We start from the raw sequence: 14,188 nt of genomic DNA on the forward strand, positions 1-14,188 counted from the left end.
CCCATCTTGGAATATGCCCGTGCCATCAGGGAAGAAGAAATCCGTTGATGAAATAAACTGGTCATTCAGGTCGTCATTGGGATTTTTATGAAAGTGTCACTAAATCAATGTTTCCATCTCTTAGACGGTCAACGTTTTGAAAAACGATATGAGCAGCTTGTTAAGATCTTCCTTTTGTTTTTGCGTCTTTACAAACAAATACTGAGGAAGTACGTACTCTCGTTCATAATTTTCCTAACCAATAAGCATTATAAACTCATACTTTCTGGCCGCAAACAAGAACGATGTATTGCCACAGTTTGCTAATGACAACTCCCTGGATCTGAGGTTTTGAGCTCATTTGGAGCGGGGGCAAAAATGCAAACACGGTGTTGGTCGGGGACCACAACCGACTAAGTAATCCATTTAACAACTTTTTGTTATTTGCTATAATATATTTCCCCACCAATCTTCCAGGGGTTTTCATTAGGACAACTATTTGCTGTGCTTCTGAATTCAGAAACAACAAACACAGTCACACAATTAATCTCATGTTCGCTGATAATTAATGTGGCAGTAATTATTGATACAATGACCAGCACATCACTGTGTTTTTAATCATCTGTTTTAGGTTCAGGCCATCAATAAATGCTCAGTTATCCTCCACAGAGTCACATGTGTCAAACAGTCTGTGTCTGTTCACAACATTCTGTGCTCCCTGTGAGGCTTTATGTCGCTCTGGCACAGACTGAGAGAGAAAAGGCCACGGTCCTTCACTCGTCACTTCACTGTTGTCACGTGACGCTATTAAACACTGTTGATGATGTTCACTTTGCAATGTCATGTGGCTGTAACTTTCCCAGCACCTAATCAGCTGAACAAAGAAAGTTCTGATAGTTTGTGCTTGTTTCAGACACGGCTACTCTTTCAGTCGCTGGCCTGTAGTCCTTTCTTTGTTGAAGGGAAAAAGAAAAAGTGCTGCGTCTGCCTTTCCTCGGTCACCATCGATAAAAAGGCTTTCTAATTAGAGCGCACGGTGGTCCTTCAGTTTGAACCATATACTGGTTTTAACCATATACTGCTGGAGGACACAACTAATTTCAGGTTTTACAGAGGAACAGCATGTCCATGAGTTTCACATCGCTGTTTCCACTGCTACAGACTACTTTCCATTCATTTTTACCTTTGAACATCCAGTAGAACTTTAAGTCAAATCGGTGACTGTAACAAAAGGTCTACTCGAGCACGCCATAGTCGCGGCGTATTCATTTGGAAATCAGGGACTTCATATGTAGCTGTACACACAAACGGCTTTGATGTGGAGGATCCAATCATGAATTGTAAAGTTGTTGTCAATGTGCGCCACTCAAGCCTTACATTTGACAAACACAGATCCAAAGTTAAAAAAATAAATTAAAAAAAAGCTTTTAAGAATGCAATAAAGTGTTGTGGAACTTCAAAACATTGGCATTTCTTTTCATACCTATTCTGCTTCGTGTTTGTTTGATTTAGTTTTTTTTCTGTATCCAACTTCAAAATCAACCTTGAAGTCCTTCAGTTTAAGAAAAAAAAAAGACACGGCAGATTTTCAAAGCGGGTGACGGCGTATTCTCTCGATAACTTCAGTGATTGAGGCATTGAGTGAGCAGATTTTTAGTTAGTTTTCTCCCTTTACATCAGTCCAAACTCACCCAAACATCATTGCCGTTTTCGTTCACAAACACAGACATGTTTGGTAACACGTTGCTGACACTGTAATCTAAATATGGTAATTTTCTTTCTAACTTTCGGATCCGTTTTCTCAAAATGCGTCTTTTATTTTGCACTCTTTCAACAATATCACCACTTTGTAGCTCCTGTAGACTCCAAACCTTCCAGGACTGTACTTAACGTTATTTAGAAGGTTTTTCCACAGGGATTTTGTAATATCTAATTCTGAGCCTGAAATTCCAAGACAAATTTGATTTTTTAAAGATTTTTTCCACTTATAAATAGCTTCTTCAAAAACTAAACAAGATCCAAAATAATAATAATACATTGGTGTTAGATGCTTTACATTGCACTATTCATTCACTCCATACTCTGTAGTGGTAAGCTACTATTGTTGTTCCCGAACCGTCTCCCATCCAAGTACCGACCAGGCCCTTCCCTGCTTAGCTTCTAAGGTCTGACGGGATTGGGCAAAGCAAAGGTGGAATGGCCACAGTAGTTCCCAGAAAAAAAAAAACCCAACACAGTGGCACAGTAGCACAGCAGTTAGTGCTCGTGCTTCACAGCTAGAAGGTCCAGGGTTCGATTCCCATCAGGGACGGGGCCTTTCTGTGTGGAGTTTGCATGTTCTCCCTGTGTCTGCGTAGGTTTCCTCCGGGTACTCCGGTTTCCCCTACCACTAAAAACATGTACAATAGGCCAGGATGAATGAGAGTGTGTTTGAGAGTGCATATGGGGGACGACGGATGGAAATTAGCCCAATGCTACAATCCGGTGTGGCTTGTTTACATGCATGAGACCCATGTATGTTCATTAACATGCACTGTCCCGACCAAATAAACCAATAAATAAATGTCTTTGCCGGAGATATTGTTGATTGTGGAGGTTTGGTAGGATCGCCCTCCATTGATGCTAAAATACGTGTGTGGAGCCTGTTTTGACCCAGTGGAGCGCTGACAAATGGATGGCGTCGTCCATAATGCAGTACAAGTACAGAACAGCTGCAATGATGGCTCATAAAACGTGGAGCACAGTTTTGTGTTGGACGAAGCCTTTTCATGGCTTTCATGGACGTTCTTGGTGCAAATGGCCTTCCAGATTTCCCGAGATTTCTGGCAACCATTCTTTACCGCATACGTTAAAAAAGTTTGGTTTCATGAATTTTATAAATTCACAATGTTTACAATTTGAACACACACAAAAAACGTAGTGACCTTCCGCACCAAAGTTGTGTGCGGGAGTCGGCAACGTTAGCGAGGACATGGACCTCCATGGGGTTCAAAACTTAAATGCACAATCCAGGAGATACCGATCCAGTCAGCGCCTCAGCAGTACAAATGCACTGCCTGACCCCCCACCCCCAAAAAAATGTAATAAAAATGGCTACGCTCCCTAATATTTGGTTGTAGCGCCTTGGGCTTTGATTACAGCACCATTCACTGTGCCGTTGTTTCAAAGTTTCTGCGACGTCAACAGGTCCAGTGCCGTATTCATTTCTCATAAGGCTTTGTATTGACGATGGGAGAGTGTGACCACTGCGCAAAAGCCTCCTCCAGCACATCCCCAAGATTCTCAATGGGGTTAAGATCTGACAAACCGCAGCGACCTCAGATCAGAACATCCATGGCGATTGTCACAACAGGGATACGTTCAATTTGACTTATTTCTACCTTATGGACCGTTGCACATGCTGGCTGTTGTTGAGAGCTGATGGAACACGCAGAGGTGTATGGACTTTTTTCTTGACATAAGCTGGGGGAAAAGCTTGTGCGCTCCGGAGAGGAGACAGGACAGTGACGGAATATGCAGAATTCCTCGTGCCCAACGCGGCGGACGAAACAAAGCACAGCGCAGAAAAAACAAATTATGTATAGAGTCCAAAAACACAATTGGCAGTTTGCGAGTTTTTAATTGAAACAGCAGCGCGACGAGTTAAGGTGAGACCTCGACTGTGACCAGACATATTATCAATTTGAAAACAGCTCTGGAGAACAAAAACACTTTTCAAACAATGTCCATTTGCGTGAAGCTATTTCAACAGTCGCGCTCGCATTCAATCATTTCCCTTTTGTGTTATTTAGGCAGCAAACCGGCTCCTGCGTCTTCATTTCTTCTTTATCATGAAGAAACCAGATGTCACAACTTTACCATTATCCTGGAAATCTCGACCTGACCTTCTCCTTCCGCATTGTGAGAGGTGTATGTTGAAATTCCCATTATAAATGTTCTGTGCTTGTTAGCATTGTGTTCGGCACCGGGCCCGGCGGAAACCCTCGAATTACCGGCTCATCCGAACCATGACTCATATCACAGTAAGTGGCAATCAGTGTCCGGGTGACACTTTCCATTACTGTTTTCAAGTTGGTAATTGAGGCGGGAGGAACAGGCGTCTGAACCGGGGGCATGTTCAAGTTGTTTTGGTTAAAGTGATAGTGTGTGAGATTGCAAAATGAGGAGAGAGAGAGAGAGAGAGAAACGGCTTCGGACCTGAGAGCCACTCCTTGGCTGTGTCCAAATGTCCACACTATTCCTCTCTCAGGCAAAAAGGAGATCATCCAAACCAAAACCAACAGTCGCAGTAGGTACAGCGGGTCGCCTCATGATCAGAAGGTCGGGGATTTGAATCCAGGCAATAACTGCGTGTGAAGATGCACACTGTTATTCTGTCCTTGTCCACTTCACCCTCCTTGTCTCATTGGTGTGTGAATGAGAGAGTGAATGGGTGACTGGTTCCTTACTGTAAAGTGCTCTTGGCCTAATGAAGGTAGAAAAGCGCTATATAAATTGAGGCCATGTACCATTTACTATTTACTATCATACCATGGTCTGGATGAATACTGGATCCTGATTGGCTGGTGCATTATTTTGGTATAACCGCACACGTAGTCCGGTAGTTAAATCACTGGGATATCACTCCGATGTGGTGGGCGTCGTCATAGCAACGCATGACACAGCTGAATCAGATAAAGGCGTAATTAGTGACTGACAGGAACGTATGAGATGGATTTTGTGGTTAATTTCAACGTTTTTGGCCAAAACAAAATGTTTGATAAATGTTTGTAGAGGAGAGTGAGCAGCTAGGTTAGCTACTGTTAATAACATATGAGCTTTACATTTCTATTGAAAACATTCATCATTTTCAGGCGTACATAAAATGATCCAGCATTTAAGCACATGTGTCTGGATTAGTAAAGTCAAACATAAAAGTTTGAGTTGGGGGGGCCCAGGTGTGAGCGACTCCACCGCAGCTGTTTCCATAAACAGTTGAGCTGGTTGAGCTAGCTAGCTAGCTTCAGGTTAAACAGCGTAAAAGTGAAATAACTCCTGCCCACGAGTGCCGCACGTCGGTGTTTACTTCCAGGGAAAAGTGTTTCCGGGTTAGTCCTGTTGTGTTGTGATTCTGTGCTGATGTTGTGTCGTTGAGCCTGACTGAGATCCTCGTAATAGCTGCGGAGAATGACTCGCCCTGAGACCAGCCTTCAGTGACCGGCTAATAACCCACACAAAATAGTCCCGGTCGTCTGGCATATTTAGTGAGTTTAGTCAATGAAAAAAACATTTGTTATAAATGTTACGTTTGTGGGACCCTGGTATAAGCGGATTAAACAACGAGGAGCCGTGCATTAGACGGTTATAATGCACTCCGCGGAGTAACACCTTGACTCCGCGTCGTGCATTATAACCGTCTAATGCGGCTCCTCGTTGTTTAATCCTTACTTATAACTTTCAAGGTTCATTTAGTCAGACACTAGGATTAGGACAGTCTGACTGCCACGCCCACAGATGGTGGCTGAAACATGATTAAAGAATTCACCATCTTTAATCCTAGTGTCTGATTAAATTAGACTCGGAAGTTATATTTGTGCCATTACTGCACTGTGGAGAGTGGAGAGTTTCAGGGTAGTCTATTCACCTTCAGTGTTAATTTTGACAACATATTTGAATTGAAATGTAGTTCAATTTTAGTTGAGATTTAGTCAAAAAAATATCTTCAATTTTGTCGACTTTGCATTTATAATATTCATTATAATCATATTTAATCAAGGTCCTCTGCTTCATGGAGCTGCTCCACATGAATAAAGCTCAGAGCTGCTCCTTTGGCAGAGAATTTACATGATCTGAGGCTCTTTCAGACGATCAGTAGAAGTTTGGATGATTTTAGTCTCTCCTTTTCATTTTTATTTAGTCTTAGAGTTTTGGCCTCATGAATAACTTTTAATTTAGTTTTAGTCGTCAAAAATATCACTTTGACTAAAATTAAGACTCAATATTTTAGTCGACGAAATTAACACTGTTCACCTTATTCCACACTGTCGTGATCGGAAGGTCGTGGGTTCGCATCCCAGCTCCCGCCAATGCACACTGTCGTTGCGTCCTTGGGCAAGACACTTCGCCCTACTTGCCTGCAGTGTCTGCGTACACTGGTGTGTGAATGAGAGAGTGAGTGGGTGAGCGGTTCCTTACTGTAAAAGCGCTTTGGGCTTGGCAAAGGTAGAAAACTCCATATAAGTTGAGTCTATTTCCCAGTTCTCCCGCCCCGCCCACTTTTGCCTCTTTTGTCTCGGCACTTGCGTTGTATTGACACACAGACAGCTTAGTCGCTTGATTTGTGTAAAATGTTCAATGTTCATTTGCACCAACACTGCACCGTTTCTCCGCACGGCCTAAAAACGTCTTTGTTAACTTCCAGAATAAGGTGAATAACGCTGCACACCTCCTTTAGTTTAGTATATCAATTTATTTGAACAGCACCATATACATGAACCTCAGAAAGGACCGCTTGGGACGGACCAGTGTCCCACTTTGGCAGGTCTTTTCTCCAATGCAAATGTGGTCAAGGTTGAGTTTGATAAGCCTCTGGTCTGCCTGATGTTATTTATAGTTTTTCTTTTGTTTTTTACAAACCATGAAAGAGGGAATGTATGAATATGATATTGTTTGCCGCGGTCCAAACTCATTCCCAACTTGTCTAACGGCTTATATCCTCCCAATTCTTCACGGGGGAGAGCATTTAAAGGGGGGGTGTAATGCAAAATCGACTTTTTCAAGCTTTACATCATGTTATTATGTCACTCCCTCATTAAAAACATGCCTGAAGTGTTGCCTCGGCACATTCACGTATTTTTGAGTAATCTGTAAAAACTCTGATGGCGGCCATTTTAGGGATAGGTTTGCCTGAGTCCTCCTAGGAACGCCCCCACCTCCTGGAGACGCCTCCGAGCTTTCGTCACCAGCCGAGTAACCAACCACTGCTCCTCAGCAGAACCCCCTCCCCACTGATGCCACAGACAGCGTGTGGAGGGGGCGTGTCGGAAAGGGTCAGAGGTTCTTAAAGAGACAGAGGCCTATTTCAAGACATTCACTACAGCCATTTTGAGAGAGCAATTTTATACAAGGCAGTTATTCTAATTTACTGCATTTACAGACCAACAGAAGGTTTGGTCATCATTGTAGTGTGATATAGACTGGTGCTATGTGATTGAAAAAAGCAGAATACCCCCTCTTTAACAGCTATCAGGGTCAAAGTGCAATACCAACAAGGTACTAAAAAAGACTTCATAACGGGATGCAAAGGCTTCATAATGAGATTCACGCGGCACAAAGGTCTTTTTTCTACCACAAATATTTGCTTTAAAGGGGCTGGAAGCAAGTTCGCCATTTTATACTCACTACTGCCACCTCAGGCCATATGTGTAACTGCACCTTCTATATTAAGCTCGTGCATGACGGCAATTCGGGCCGAAGTGACACATTTTTGAGTGACCGTACAGGATTTTAGAGGCAGTTGTGGTGAACAGGTCTGAGCTCATTCTACACATTAGGACATGGCTGGAACATGTAGGGGGAGGAAAATACTTAATTTTAACATTTTTAAACTCCTTATAGTCCCTTTAACAAATACTGAGGAGCTAAACAAGTACAGCATGACTTTTCTTGAGCGCTGTAGTCTTGTTTATTCTTTTCTCTCTTCTTTTGGCAGTTACAGCCACTTGAAGATGTTTACGATTTCAACCTCAACCTACTTATCTGTGCTCCTCTCTCATTAGATGTGCACACTGGTCCAAATCGGCGGCGCTCCTATAGAACGAGCAGCTCTTCCCTGCAGACGCCCACCGTGTTCCCGTGTCGTGTGGGAGGCGCGCTGGTCCATTCCAGGCGCCTTTTTTCTCCAAGTTCTCCCGGTCTGGACTCGCAAATGGACTCGGACGTCGCCCGCGAGAGCAAAAGTTTGTTTGCTCGAGTTCCATTTGGAGCTGGAGAGGGCGCAGTCACAGAGCTGTGGCCTCGGTTTGGCAAGAACACAGAGCAGAAGAGAAGCTTTCTCGGTCTTCTCACACAAGGACAAGGCACTAGTGTTATTTTTTTGTAAACTGCACTTTAATTATGAGAATCGGGTCAGAATCACACCTTTTTCTTTATTTGATGATGGAATGATTGATAAAGGAACCAAAAAAACACCTTAGCAATGTCTTAGTAGTAAAAAGAAAATACCTCACTGGAAAATTGTCAGGAAGCTGAACTCCCTCCCTTCCCTGCCCTCCCTGTGCTTCCACCCCATGCCCCCACACCGAGGACTTGAGAGAAAAGAAGATTTAGATTAGTTTGAATCTTTGAATAATTATTTTCCCAGTGGCTATATATGCAGTATTGGCAATAGCTGTAGGCCTGTTGAATCATTCATTCTTATTTATTTGGATGAGACTGAACAAGAAAACTTGGTATCGCTTTAGACGCTTTAAGGTGTGTTAAGTATTAAGTTTTGTTCAGGACCACCGTCCCTGATCAGGGACTGACTCCAGTTCCATTCATTTGCATACAGTATTTAGGCAAATTAGATTTCGACCAATATGGACATGTGGCACAGAGTTTTTAAACAGACCCTTCCCCCCAAAACGTCTATTCCAGTCATGGAACATCATCACATAAATCAAAACATTAATTAAGGACAGACAAATAAAAAAATATGCAAATCGAGCATTAAAATTAAGCATTTCTTATCCATATTACATTATTTGTGGTCCAATCATAAGCTTTTTTTGGTCCAAAGTAAAATACAATTCAACAAAAATTTCAACAAAATTATCAGAAATTACCTAAAATTACTCCACAAATGAGAAAACTTTTTGGCAATTTCAGTTCTGTTCCCTTTTTCCTAATGACTGTTCACTTCAAAATGAGCCATTTCCCAAAGAAATCCATTGATGTTTGTGCTGGCAGTGCTCAGAGGGTGCCAGAGGCACATGTTAGCCACATGTTAGCAACATGTTAGCCACATTAGCATTTTGGCACAAACTTGTCTAAAATGTCTTTTTGTTCTGATTCCAATGATGGTTCACATAAGCAATTTGGACAAAGCGTGTTGTTTTAATATTAGTTTTAATATGGGGAGGTGACTGTTTAATTTAGCCAGACGAGAGCACATCAAAATAAGTGTCCCTTAATAAGTCATCATTTTAGGGCTAGGGTTAGGGTCAGAGTTAAGGTCAGGGTTAGGTTAAGGGTTGGCTATGAAGCGTATTGTTATGAGCAATTAGTATGTTAACAGATAAAAGCATGATAAGCCGTGTGTCAATACTTTACAAGCATATTATTAATGCTTATTAGTAGTTATTAATTTGTAATAAGCACACCTTAATATAAAGCATTACCGAAAACTGGGTGATTGATGTTAACTTATCATAGGCTCCTCACAACAGGCTAATGTCTGTAGTTTGGCTTTTTAGGAGTTCAAGAGTACAAAGACAGAAGACAAGTGTTTAGTAACAGCACAGCGACGACTGGACTGTACGTACAGCCACGTCACAAGTCCATCCACAGGGTTGGCTGGTTGAGCTGCAGCTCTAGTAAGAAAAGTCTGTTGAAGTGGTGGTAAACAGACTGACCCTGAGCACCTCTTCACTCTGCAGTTACTCACTCCAGCTCCAGTCTGTATGTTTGCACTAGCGGACACATTACAGCGGGAGCAAGACCAAAAAGACACGAGAGGCTAAAGTATAAACATAATTTTATATTTGTGAATGATGCCACTTCATGGGGATGCAGCCGAACAATAAATATGAGACATATGAGATCAAATCATAGCGTGCTGACTTGATATACAGGCTCTAGTTACTGTGAACGGAAACTATTTAGATTTGTCTCGATGGTCTTATGATTGTGTCTGTCCAGGGGGGGGGGGGGGGGGGGGTCCACACTACACCATTGAATTTAATGCAAGTATAGGGGGTTTACTCATAACGGACTCAATACATGAGTCTGTCAAACAGCGCCTTTGTCCTCTCCTCCTGTTTGATTTCTTTCTTTGGACGAGATAAACTGACCCCAGATCAGCTTCGGTTTGTGAGCCGGGGAAACATGTGTGTGTCGGGATTGGTCAAGAGTGTCATGTGATCATTGTCGGCCCGACTTGGTTCAGTGCGAGTCTTCCCAAACTTATTTATAGTTCTCTGCAATTTAAATTAAGAGTCGGCGATGTGAAAAAGCGGGACATTTTTCCAGTGGATTTAATAAGAATAGAAGGTGGACAGTATCAGCCCTGAGACAGAGGAAAGAAGTCATTGTAGTTGCTGAATTGTCCAAACAGTGAGAGCTGCTAAAGTCTGTTTCTGGTTGAAGTGAGGCTGGAAAAAGTGGCTCATGTGAAATATTGGTGACATCACCCACGCTTTTCCTGCGTATCCTTAATCAGGCTTAAAATTCAAACATGTTTGATTTCCTGCGACTGAGGTTTAGTTGTGCCATTCAGCTCCACGTTACACAGTTCGAACACGAGTCCAGTCATGACCCCCCCCCACACACACACACACACACACACTACGAGAAACTAGGGATGCACCGATACCACTTTTTCTAAAACCGATACGAGTACGAGTACTTTGATTTAAGTACTCGCCGATACCGAATACCGATACGAGTACAAGGCATTTTCTTCAACGTTCTTACTTTTTTCACAGCAGATTGGTTTGTAATGAGTTAATTTACTCATGTACATTTCCTTAAGTAAAGTAGGCGACACATTTAAGAGCAGTTATATTAGAATTGTGCTGATGCCATTTATTTATTTATTTTATTTTCATTCAATATAATTTTAAATTTTTATTGCACTGTCCATCGTAGACAGAAAAGCCCATGTCCAAAAGCTCCCAATGCCTGTGCTTTATTCATGTATGTGTTTTTATTTAATAATAGTATTGAGATGTTACTTAAATGGTCTCTTTTCGTCTTTACTTCAGCTCCTGTAGATTTTCTCGTGTGTTTGTAGTAACTTAGCGAGTAGCTACAGCGTTTTCATTGTTCTGCTGCAGCTCATTTTGGCTCAATATAAACATGCTGTATCTCTTTTTTTGATTTTCTGAGGACTTTTTAGTCGCTGGTTAGTTTTTCAGATGAATAAACCCCTGGGCTTAAAACGGCGTCAGAATGGCCAAAACTGCGCTAGCCGCGAGTTAGCAACGTTAGCCTGTATGTTGTAAACACTGCAGACGCTGCAGCTCTAACAACATTAAGCTCTGGTTAAATCCAGCTCAGACTCTGATTTAGAGAGCACAGTCTGTAATAAAGTCAGCTCTATGTGGATTATTGGATTTACACTAAAGAATTCTCCAGTTCTCTCCTCAGCTGAGAGCTGCGCCTCGTAGGTGCGCTGGCCGCACGTCAAATGGTATCGGTTTCTGGTATCGGGACCTCATGAATGAGTACGAGTATGAGTATAAGCATGTGGTATCGGCCCGATACCCGATACTGGTATCGGTATATCCCTATGAGAAACGACTGTACCTGCCTTCAACACATTACAACAGATATTATTCTGATATTTCATTTCAATTTCGATTCCAAAATAACCCAAATACTTACATTTGTCAACCTCCAAGTGTGAATATATAGGTGTTTGCTCAACCAAATGCGGTCAGTTTGTGAGTGAAACAGCTGCAGGGGCCGATGTAGGATTATCCGAAGAGCGTTAATTAAAGGCCCTCCTTCACTTGGCACTTCCACATTCCACCGTGTCATGCCTCTGAACCCACCGGCCGAATCTGTACAAAAAGCTCACGCCGCGTTCCAAAATGTCAGACAGGTTTGTCTGTCTCTCGCTCTGCCCGTCGGACAGCGGCGCCCTGGACGGCTGACCGTGTTTTTCCCCCGAACGAAAACCGTTATTGCGGAGAGGAGATAATACAATAACAAAACTTGGATGAGGTTGTGGTGTCGCAAACCCAAGTTCAGACCGAGCCCCTCGCATTGACCAACTGTCGTCCCCCGACGCATTCAAGCTACAATTTTGCAATACCCCCCCTCCCCCCCCCCCTCGCTTTCTCCCTTCTCGGTAGATTGTGTCCAGTTACGAGAGAGAGGGAGGAGAGTGACTCATGACCGATGTGTCAATTGCGCGGCTGCCGGGCTCGATTCAGAGCAAATAGAGCGTGCCTAACCTTCCCCGCCGTCGCTCGCCAACACCTTTTTACCGACTGCCGAGGCCACCGGCAATTTACCTCAGGGGGACATTTTGATTTGGCCGCGCGCAAAACCGGCTTCAGCTGCCACTCTGAACCGGGGCTCGGAGAGGTTTGGTAACAGGCACGCGCTGGGCTAAGAGAGTCGGCCAAACATCTGCACAGATCACTCACAGGCACCAAGTCCAGACCGAGGACGCTGGATCTGCAGGAAGTTGTTTGTTTGTCTTATCTGATCTATTATGGATTTATTTGATTATATTAGGTGGAAAACTAATACATCAACACATAAAACAATACATTTAAAGGTGCACCAGATGCTCAACGTGAAGATGCTCCAGGATCCATTGGTTTTAGGGGTTCTGGTGGGTGTTCACTGACGACTGAACCGTCTCCGTGGGTTACGCTTACATTCCATCCAGAAAACCCACCAGAAACCCTGAAAAACCTGACATAAAATTGATCCTGAAGCATCACCGGGATGGAAGACCAAGGCAACAAGTTCGCCACCCATGGTCGCCGAAAGGACACATACGCACTAATGTTGACTAAAAAGTTGCATAACGCACCTTTAAACTTGGCTCTATCCATTAAAGCAGGGGTGTCGGACTCGTTTGGGTCGAGGGCTGAAATTCAGCCCCCACGGCGGGTCGCGGGCTGTGGCCTCATGAAAAACAATATCTTACACTTATTGTGCTTGTGTTTCTCAAAGTGCTACATAAAGTCATTCATTCACTCCACACTTGATGGCTGAAAGCTACGATTGTAGCCACAGCTGCACTGGGGCAGACTGACCATTTACCACGTGGCTATAATATGCTGTTTATATCCTGATGTCTTATGTCAGTTCCCTCTGCTGGACACATGTGGAAATCTTTCCTTTTTAAAATTTAAGCTGCCCCCTAGTGGCTGGAGTGAGCAATTTCTTTAAAAATCCATCACTCCGCACAGGAATGGACGAGAGACTTACTTTTTTGTTGACATGCTCAGGAATTCATGCTCCTCAAAGGGCCACATTAAATCATCTCGTTGGCCACATGTGGCCTTGACACATGTGCATTAAAAGGACCATACAGAGTTTAAAAATGTTAAAAAAAAATGTATTCTCCTCCCCCTACATGTTCCAGCCATGTCCTAATGTGTAGAATGAGCTCAGACCTGTTCACCACAACTGCCTCTAAAATCCTGCACTGTCAAAAAGTTGTTACTTTGGGTCCAAAGTGCCGTCATGCACGAGTTTAATGTAGAAGGTGCAGTTACAGATCAGACCTGAGGTGGCAGTAGTGAGCATCTACCCCCTTTAAAGGCAATGTCTCGCCTCAAACTTTTTTTATCCAAACTTGTTTTTTATTAATAATTTATAATTGTTAAGTATTGACCCTGCACAGTGGTGTTGGCCCTTGCCCTTTCATTTGAATCGGGACTGGCGATATGACGATAGACCGCCTTACGATCTCCAGAGCCGCTCTTTTTCTCAATCCAGAGCTTTTAAACTCAGCTTTATTCTCTAATTCAGCAGGACATAACTCCCCCCTGATGCTGTGTTTGATGCTTTTGTCCTATAGAACACACCTGGTTTCTGCCTTACCTTTGTTGTCCCGCAGGGTGAAGTTGAGGTTAATGGCGATGGGCGCGGCCAGGGAGAAGTAGAAGCGGTGTCCGTTCAGGGGCTCGTCCCGGTCCACGGCGCTGATGGTCTGGATCACCTGGAACCACGGAAACCAAACAAACAGCCATGATGAGCGGATGCTATCTGCTGAACAAGCGGCGCCGCTGTTTACTCAGGCCCAACGCTGGTAATGACAGCCTTATCTCCACTAAATGTTGTTCCGAGGGGTCATCTGAGCGCCGGGATACAAATCTCTTTAAAGCTGACCTATACTGTGGCGCTCCTTGTCAAGTGAGTGAGTGGAAAAATAGAGATTGACAAGACGCTGCACATTTCTTTTTACATTGAACACTATTTTCTTTTGCTTTATAATACATGTATTCTTTCACACAGGGTTGTTTGTGGCAGCCCTCTTAGTTTAAGTCTTTTGGACAAAACT

The 14,188-nt window shown here is 43.2% G+C and overlaps 1 protein-coding gene across 1 annotated transcript in view; it reads right to left on the bottom strand.

Moving 5' to 3' along the window:
• The window catches only part of LOC306977553 (cadherin-7-like), a 368,395-nt gene that overhangs the window by 32,853 nt on the left and 321,354 nt on the right, over window positions 1-14,188 (bottom strand). The window contains exon 9 of the mRNA XM_079575930.1: window positions 13,729-13,846. Within this exon, the coding sequence (XP_079432056.1) occupies window positions 13,729-13,846 (118 nt within the window). The remainder of the gene's footprint in view (window positions 1-13,728; window positions 13,847-14,188) is intronic.

Source organism: Gobius niger (assembly GCF_951799975.1).
Source record: "Gobius niger genome assembly, chromosome: 18".
NCBI classification, from domain to species: Eukaryota; Metazoa; Chordata; class Actinopteri; order Gobiiformes; family Gobiidae; genus Gobius; species Gobius niger.